A 9834-nucleotide genomic window follows, 5' to 3' on the forward strand; every position below is an offset into this window, starting at 1 on the left:
GGCGGGTCACGTGGACCTATAAGGACTGCTTTCGATTTACCGTAAACAAACAAACCCACAAGGGACAAGAGAATATTAGTGAAGTTATTGACACTGCGCGTGCAATGGTTTTCTTGCGTCACACAATCGCTTAACAAAACCCTAGCTGTGCCTATTTCAAAACACAGATCATGCGATGCTTGCTCTTTTTGAAAAAAAAATTAGATACTCGAGTTCTTGCAAAGTCCCGAAGCCCAGAATCACGCCGATGACTGGCTTACACACACCGACACAAAACTCAGAACATAACTAACGCAGGTTTCATTACAGGCAAAAGGTAAGCGGGCGGCGCGTTTAACACTGATAAGATACGAACGAATTTTTTTAAACTAGAAAGTAGTACCTGGACATACTGCCCTAATCGAAACTAAAAAGACCTAAAAAACGTATATAATGCAATGTCAGTCAGCGTTTTTTTAATTTTAATTTTTTTCCAAAAATTTTTTGGGCGGGGGGGAGTAGATTTTTTGTGGGCCTACCGGCGATAATCGGGATTATTTTTTCGGTGAAATTACGTTAACCCTGTTGTTAGAATAGCAAAAAAAAAATTACGGCAAATCGGAGGCGGTAGTCGCTGATCTTAAGATTTCCCACCCCCCCCCCCCCCCACCCCCCCCCCCCCCCACCCCCCCCCCCCCCCACCCCCCCCCCCCCCCACCCCCCCCCCCCCCCACCCCCCCCCCCCCCCAGTATTCTGATGCGGTAGGCGGCGTTTCACTCTACTAACCAATGTGTTTTCACTGACTTTTTTTAATTAGCAAATTATGTCATAAATTTATAACACAATAAATAAAACACAATAAATACCAATGTTTTTTAGTTTTATTTATTGTGTATATATATGCATTCTATGACTGACCTATTGCAGGTGTAGTCTCTGTGACAGTAGTTGTAGTCGGATTCTGCAGGGTTGGGCAGACTGGACATGCAGGTGCAGCAGGAATAGAACAAGTCCGAGCTGTAGATGTTTCACTCATGAACACTGCTTCTGAGGATGTAGAACTGTCTTGTGGGGTATATTCTTCATAATCAGTGTTCTTTGTTGAATTTTCACTCAAAGCTGAGGTAGCAGTTTCTTCTGTTACAGTTTCAGCTTTTTCTACAGAAGATTCTGTGGAAGTACTATGTGTGGAAGTTGATTCTGTTATATCTGATTCATTAGCTGCAGTATCATCTACAGAAGAGTTTGTGATAGTACTATGTGTGGAAGTTAATTCTGTTATATTTGATTCATTAGCTACAGTATTTGAGCTTGAACCTGGTGTTACAATGGAAGAAACTTCTTCAGTAGTAGTCTCAAAGGGAACTACAAGTCTTTCAGATTTCATCATATTCTTCCCTACATTGTCTTCGCTCTCATCAACATCATTTTCAGTTGTTGAAAATGTTTCGACTTCAAACTCCTTGACCAGTTTATTGATTTTGTCTATTAAACTGTTGTTTTGAATGATATATTGAACTTCAGTTGTGGTAATTGTTGATGAAATTACACTACTGTCTTCAGTTTTCTGAGGGATACCAGTCAAATTGAGTTGGGAAAAACTTTCAGTTGAGCTTTCTGTTGTAACTTTAAGATTACTTTCACTAACAGATGTTGTATTTTCAAAATATGATGAGCCAGGATTCCACACTACTGGATTGCTAATATAATAACTAGTTGTCTCACTTGATTCTACAGCAGATGTGTTAATGAAATAAGATTGACTTGAATTGAATATAACTGGATCATTGATATAAGAGGTAGTTGATGATTCATTAGTTTCTTCTGTTACATTATCATCAATATAAATTCCCTCTGAGTTCCAAGTCACTGGATTGTTGATGTAGTAACCAGTTGATGACTCAGTTTCGTCAACTGTTGTAGATTTAGATGTCTCAGTCTCGTTTATTATAGTGACAATAGGGACTTTGGTGGTGACTTCTGATGGAGAATGAGATGTTGTAGTTTGGGCCTGTTTTGTTTTAACACTTATTTTTGTGTTTGATACAGGGGTAGTTCTAGTGGATGTCTCAGTTACATGATCAGTCGAAGGATGGTTTGTCACTACTGTTTCATTATGAATAACTGAGTCATGTGTTTGCACTTTTTCTTTATCTTTAGATGGATCATCTCTGGTTGTTGTTGGGTTTTGCTTCACGTGGCCATACAAAGATGAAGAGTCAGACGCAGGATTATCTCCAGAAACCTAAAAAGTTCACTTTTACAAACTTACAATTAAAAATTCAATAAAATATGTCTATTTTTTATAATTTTAAATTGAAAGGTAAAGGTTGTTTTGTTATTTTATAAAAGAAAATATTTTTCAACAAAAAAATGAGGTATTTTAACTAGTGAGGATTCAACGTAACAAACACTTAGTTCATGAATAGAGAAAAACCTTTTACACTGTAATAAATACATTAAACATACATAAAAACATTTGATCTCAAAGTATCAAATGTGTGACACTAAAATGCAAAAGAACAACTGTAATTGTAAACTCCAACTCCAAAATAATATGGTTAGCAAATAAGCTAAGACAAAACTGAGTATTTGAAAAATCTGTATGCCATATTACATTATTTTTATCATAACTCTTTTCATTATATGCAATACAATAACTTAATAGTAACACACCACAATGTATTGAATAAAATATTGTTCCATATGAATTTGAATGAAATAATATCATTTATATAGAATTTGAGTAATTATCACAAGTATGATGGAATATGAAACATACGTCATTTGTGTCAGAAGCTAACAGGTACGTTTATCCTTCAAAATAGTACAAAATATTACACTGCTTAGTTTGTTACATTTAATAAATTAGCATAGCCTGTATAGTTTTTTCTATCATTAAATTATTATCAAATATAAAAACTGTCGAACTGTACTGTAATTTGAAATAACTATAACATAATTCTCTTTGACATTATTTTCGGTAGTTTAAAAAACTAATGACGATTCAAATGTGGTGGCCACTTATTACACTAAACCCGTAATATTGAGTTTTTTTGTAGAATATTAATTTGAGAGGACGTGCATGAAATATTTTGTTAAAATTCACATTATTTTGCCTTATTTTAATTTAACAATCCAACTGAGTTACTTCCAAATTTATAGTCTACATATTACATTTTTTAGTATAAAATGTTCTCTAGTGTCACTAGTATTATTCATTAACATAGGAATAAATCCTCTCTCAGTCCTACCCTATCTTAATGCTCCAGGATAGATTTTTCTGGCACCTGTCATCAGAACTGTGACTTAAAAACTTAAATATCTTAAGATCAGTCATAAACATTAAAAACAATTTCACTCCCTGCACTCTATTTCACTGCTTTGAAATAAGTCCCACCTAGCTTTCAATAGATGCATATCTTAGAATCTTCACATATACAGTAAAATGTCCCCAAGTTTTAGAGTAAAAAAGCTCATTGAGAGGGAAACTATTTCTGCTACTTATACCATCTTCCTGTTTCAAAACAATTTCTAAATGCATCCTAAGAGGAGTGTCACCTAGAACCCTAACACGAACATCCCATCTCTCTCACATCAGATGGGTAAGTTATGGTTATTGGGAGGAAAACCATCTCTGCAATTTATACCATCTTCCTATTCCAAGACAGGTTCTAAACCCACCCTAAGATGGGTGATACCTAGAAACCTAGCAGCCCATCTCTGGCATCAGATGTGTAAATTATGGTTATTGAGTTATTACAGTGTAGTCAGAGATATGATCATATAAATGGAAAATATATTTCTAATTCTGAGTTGAAAGTAAAACTTTACAAGGTGAAAGGTTATTTAAATTGTCTGATGACACGTTTGGACAAAAATATGTAACACTTACGTAAATCAAAAGTAAGCTGACTGGCTGGATGTGTGGCCAAACTGACTTATGTGGATTCATGTTTTACTACAGACTTAATTGGGTGATTTAACGAAATGACATGGTTTCTGAAGCAGGTTTATCTTTTAATACTTTTAAGAGTCAGTACTGTAATGCAGAAATCAAAGACAAAATTACTATCTAACCTTTACTATACATTTAAAGACTGTAAAAAAACCCATCTTAGTTGTCTTTTGACACAAGTAGGCCTCTGAGACCTGTGTTTATATATTTTTTCTTGAGTAGTTAGGCCAGGCAAAATCAACTATGGCAAAATAGTACCAAGACCAGAATAAATTACAATGGCTATATACACTTTTTGACATTATGTTCTTGATCATAGCAACAACGTAAACTCAACATTGGCATTGGAAATATAATTCACTCGAACCAGAGTGCTCATACAAGTGCAAAACCTACGAAACTGTGCACAAAGCCATGGGTAACTACTAGAACATTATAAGCAGTGATGTGCTACCACAATAAGCCATATAAATATGATTTATGTAAATTTAATTTAATTTGGTGGTAATAAAGGAACGTTAACCAGACAAAGGTTTTATAACGATGTATACTTTAGGTGGATACTTAACAAAAATTATAGAAATGTACTGTTTTGCCAAAGTTTTTAAACTGCAATGGCAAAGTGTCACTGGAATACATATACAATACGTTTTCTTTGTACCAATGGTAACTTTTGCACACTGTGTCTGATGTAACAGCAGCCTCAATTTTTTTTTTAATCAATTATTGACAGTCTAGATAGAACTTTTGAAGTAGTTGGTTTGTTTATAGATCTGAGTATTATTATTAAAATGGAGTAATTTGGGAATACAAAAGAATGCACTGAACTGGATAAGGTAATACCATTGCAATAGAAAAAAGTTGTGGAAATTCTTCAAATTAAAAACAATTACAAAATTTATTACCAATCCTCAGTGGAAGAAGTAAAGTAGGGAGGGCCTCAGGGATCTATCTTGGGTCCTTTATTGTTCATTTGCTACCTAAAAGATTTTCCTCAACTCAGAGAGGGTAGTAAATTATGTCTGTATGATGATGACACTAATTTGAAAGTTACAGCCTCAATTGGCTGGAAAGAAATAGAAACCAAAGCAAATTCGGACATACATTTATTTAATTACTTTTTAATTTAATTCTAATAACCTACTCCTAAATGCAGAGAAAGCTAATCTAATTCATTTTCAAACTCAGGCAAACTACAGCAAATTTTACCCTGTAATCACAATTTGTAATAAAATAATTGAAAATAAGGATAGTATGACATTTTTGGGTTTAGAAATACACAAAACTATTAATTGGAACATTCATGTACAAAATTTACTTCCCAACATGTTGTCAGGTTTATATGCATTATATGCATGAATTCTGAAAATGTCTGCAAATCTACTTGGAAAATAATAAATAAAGAAATAAAACCTAAAATAGAAAGAAACAATGACATTAGATTGATTGCAGATGGCCAAATGAGCTCCGATCCATACAAAGTTTGTGAAATATTTAATAGTCACTTCATAAATGTTGTAGATGACAGTATAGTTCAAAATTTCCTTATCTGTGTTAAATAATAGTAATAATATTTAAATATTCAAAATCCACCCAATAAACAGCTTCGTATAAAGCCTTTAAGCGAAATCGAACTTGATAAAGTCATATCATCTTTTAAAAATAAATTCTCTGCGGGGTATGACAATGTCCCTATGCCTATTATAAAAAATGCAAAATATCTATTGATTAAACCATTGATGCATGTTATTAACTCTTCTTTTGTGAGTGGAATATTTCCAAAAAAACTGAAAATTTCTAAAATAAAAACAGTTTTTAAGAAAGGTAGTACAACTGATCCTACTAATTATCGTCCATTGTCAATACTGCTAACCTTCTCCAAAATATTTGAGCATGTAATGCATATTAGGTTAGTGGAACTCTTAGAAACTAATGGGTTATTTGAGGAGGAGCAGCATGGGTTTAGGTCGGGTAGATCTGTCATCAACTGCTGGAATTGAGTTTGTGGAGTCAGTTCTGGATTCTGTGGACTCGGGTAATCGTGCTTTTGGTATATTTATGGACCTCAGCAAAGCATTTGACAGAGTCTGCCATAACACTCTAATTAGAACATTAGAACATTTAGGGATTGTGGGTGTGCCGTTGAACTGGTTTATTTCCTATCTTAAAGAGAGAAAACAATACGTTGAACTTCCTCATATTCAGAATGGGCAACTAACCTCTGTTAAATCAAAAATGAAAATAATTAAATATGGAGTCCCTCAAGGCTCTATACTTGGCCCCTTATTATTTCTGTGCTATATTAAAGGTTTACCGAATACTGTATTAAATTTAAATAGTAAAATGTGTTTGTATGCAGATGACTGTAACCTAGTTATATCTCATAAATCTTTAAACGAAATAGAAAATATAGCAAACCAAAATATGACATCAATATATAATTATTTTTGTGAAAAAAATTTGTCACTTAATGCAGATAAAACTAAATATATTTCATTTTGTACACACAAAAATAAACTCAGTCCACAGCCAAAAATTGAAGTTCAAAACACGCAAATAGAAAGAGTAGATAAAATTAAATTTTTAGGTTTGACATTGGATGAATGCTTAACTTGGGATGGTCACATACAGGTAATTCAAAGGAAAATATCTTCTGGTCTTTACGCATTGAAATCAATTTCAAAATATTGTAATCTGGAAACTTTAAAAATGGTTTATTACTCACATATTCACTCGCATATTTCTTTTGGTGTTGCTTTGTACGGAGCAACCAGTAATGCTAATTTGCAAAGTATTTTGCTGTTACAAAAGAAGGCTATGAGGGTTATGTTAAATTTACAGACACAGGAGTCAGTGAAACAAATATTTTCGGATTAAGGTATTTTAACTTTTTATGGGCTTTACATTATGGACACGATATTAGAAGTAAGGAAAGCTAATTACAGCTTACCTAGATTAGGCACCTTCCATAACTATTCAACTAGACACACCGTAATCAATTGGCAGCTCCACAGATTGATTTGCAGTTCACAAGGAAAAAACCAATAGTTGCAGGCATTAGATTTTACAATAATTTACCTAAAGATATTTTAGCAATTGACAATTTTCAAAACTTTAAAAATAAGCTAAAGCACTATTTGATCAGTCGACCACTTTATTCATTTGATGAGTTTTTTGTCTTTAGTTAGTAGCCTTAAGGACTAAAATGTAAAATACACAAGATAATCTTGTACATAATGATAACCGTTATAATGACCGATTTGTCATGGGCCTAGAATATAAATTTTGTAGATTGAGTAGGCATTATGCACCTTGTATTATCTTATGATACCATAGTTATTGTAATGTATGGTATATTGTAAACTGACGCCATTTTATGTTTGTTACATGTTATGTACAAATTATGAATAAAGCGAATTTGTATTGTATTGTATTGCATTAATTAGACTGAGAAACCTGTGTGAAAAAGAAACATTAAAGGTTATTTATTTTTCGTATATTCACTCAATAATATCTTTTGGAATCTCACTTTATGGTGTTACTGCTGTAAATAATCTAAATTCTATTCTAAAAATGTAGAAAAATGCCACTAGAACCATTTTTAATTTTCATAATAGAACATCCGTTAAGGAATACTTAGAAAAAAATATTATGACGGTTGAAGGGATGTACATATATTTTTGAAACTATTTTGTCAATTAAAAGCTAACTTCAGGAACTGGAATTGGTAGGAGATAATCACAACCATTTCATAAGAAATTGTAATAATGTATTAATAAGCCCCCATACCATACAAATTTTTAAAAAGAAACCAAAGTATATTGGATTAAATTTTACAACAATCTTCCTATCGAAATTAAGTCAGAGACTATATTCAATAAATTTTAAATCAAATTAAACTATTTTCTCATCAACAAGGCTATATATTCCTTAAAGAATTCCTGTGATGATTCTGGAGGGAGAGTTCTCCATTATTAATGGTTTTGTGCTAAAAGCTGTTTTAATTGTAACCTTTTAACAACTGTAATTATTGTATTTTAAACTTCTTCTATTTCCTGTGATATATCTCGTATTTTCTGTGTGTATTCTTGTTTTTCTAGTAAGAACATGAACTAAATCCTGACACTATTCTTGTATATACATATACAAGGTGTTTAAAAGTCTGGGCACGGCTTAATATTTTACAAACCATAGCAGTAACATCTTTAAACTTTGCACAGTGTCATATGGCTATGTAAAATATTTTTCCTTGCTTACCATGACATGCCAACCATGGGGTGACGGCCCACAGAGGAAAACATGGAAATCTTAAATTAAAGCATGGGTTGAGTGATACCTCATTCGAAAGAGCTCACTTAGTAGAGTTGAATGCCGCAAACCGCATCTCAAAAGGTTTATCCAATCAGAAATGGCGGGTTGTTTTAGGTACACATTGTGAAGTACATTATGCGCTGCCATTTCTGACTGGATCGTCGTATTCTGATGCGGTATGCAGCATTTCACTCTACTAACCAATGGGGTCATTCTGTGTGATAAACATCTCATTCATTCTTTCTAGCCTCATGGTTTTATTATTTCAATTTTTATCAAACCTCCATCAGACAAAACCAGCAAAGAGATAACAAGAGGATAGTGTGAAAATACCTTGTCTGGACCTCTCTGAGGGTCGATGGACAACCAGAGGAAGAAAGACGTGAGTCCGAACAACGCCAGAATCACCAGCATGGTACATAGGCACACCCTGAAGGATGCATCTTCCTGCTGAGGAGTCTCGGACTGAGGTTGGACTTGATACCTCTGCTTCATCTCTGACACTGGTCATCTCCTGTTTATTTAAGGAAGTGGGTAACCACAGGCTGTGGCAGGACATCCATGCAGGATATCGTGTTTTAACGCTCATAATCTAACTGACCACTAACAGGTCCATGGAAACTTACAGTATTTTCAATCATAAAATCCCGTTCTGATTTATTCACATACCAGATATTAAAAAAAAAAACCCCTATAATTAACCTATACTTTATTATATTTTTAATTTCTTTCAATTGTTTTCTTGGTTCCACCCATTAATTTACCTTAGAAATAAACAGATACAATATATTACAACTCTAAGACACATAAAAAATTTTGAACACGTCCAAGGAGCAAAGCATTAAAAAATTATCTAAAATTTTCAATTTTTTGTCAAAGCCAAATAGATGAGTTTGCAATAATATTTGAGATACTGATGCATATTTTCATTTTTTTAAATGAATAAGGTTTACTAAAAACATTTATAAACTGGACTTTTAGATTTAAATTAATAAAAACATGTCTCTATTTGAAGTTTTAACTCATATACATACTTTAAAAATTTCACACTTATTTCTACCGCCATTTTTGTATGGCTCTTATCACAAAATTGCTTAAATTTCCATTTCGAATTACTGTAATTTTCTTTTAAGTAATAAAAATAACTTTTTTACATCGATGAATTTAAATTTTCCTGGCTATGAAATAAAATGGAAAAAATCCATACAAATTGTATTACACCACCATTTTCAAGTATTTAAAATATTATTATTATTGGCTAGAATTTTGTGAAGTAAAACTCAAACAAAAGTTAACTTTAGCCCATTTCAAAAACATCCTCTTCTATCTGAAGGTGCAATTTTAATTTTTGCCCGACTTGAGAATCAGCTTTGATTGGTAGTGCATCACATCTGGTTCAAAGTGATGAAAATTAGAACTTTAAAGATAACTCAAATCTTCTCACAAACTTGAACCCTACCTCACACTAGAAGTAATATGTATACATTTTTATTTTCAATTGTGGTAACTTTAACAAAAAAAGAAACAATTTTGGAAAAAACACTCTAAATAAGGATAACTCCATAGTTATGTAATCACAAAAATT

The 9834-nt window shown here is 32.8% G+C and overlaps 1 protein-coding gene across 1 annotated transcript; it reads right to left on the reverse strand.

The window, feature by feature from the left end:
* Positions 1 to 872: 872 nt before the first annotated feature.
* LOC124364838 (mucin-4-like) lies at positions 873 to 8785 on the reverse strand. The gene is made up of 2 exons (XM_046820616.1): positions 8583 to 8785; positions 873 to 2225 (listed from the first exon to the last, which is right to left on the reverse strand). Exons 1-2 carry the CDS (start codon positions 8742 to 8744, stop codon positions 888 to 890), a joined length of 1500 nt encoding a protein of 499 aa, XP_046676572.1. The 5' UTR covers positions 8745 to 8785; the 3' UTR covers positions 873 to 887.
* Positions 8786 to 9834: the final 1049 nt, after the last annotated feature.

This window comes from Homalodisca vitripennis, chromosome 6 (assembly GCF_021130785.1).
Source record: "Homalodisca vitripennis isolate AUS2020 chromosome 6, UT_GWSS_2.1, whole genome shotgun sequence".
Lineage (NCBI taxonomy): Eukaryota > Metazoa > Arthropoda > Insecta > Hemiptera > Cicadellidae > Homalodisca > Homalodisca vitripennis.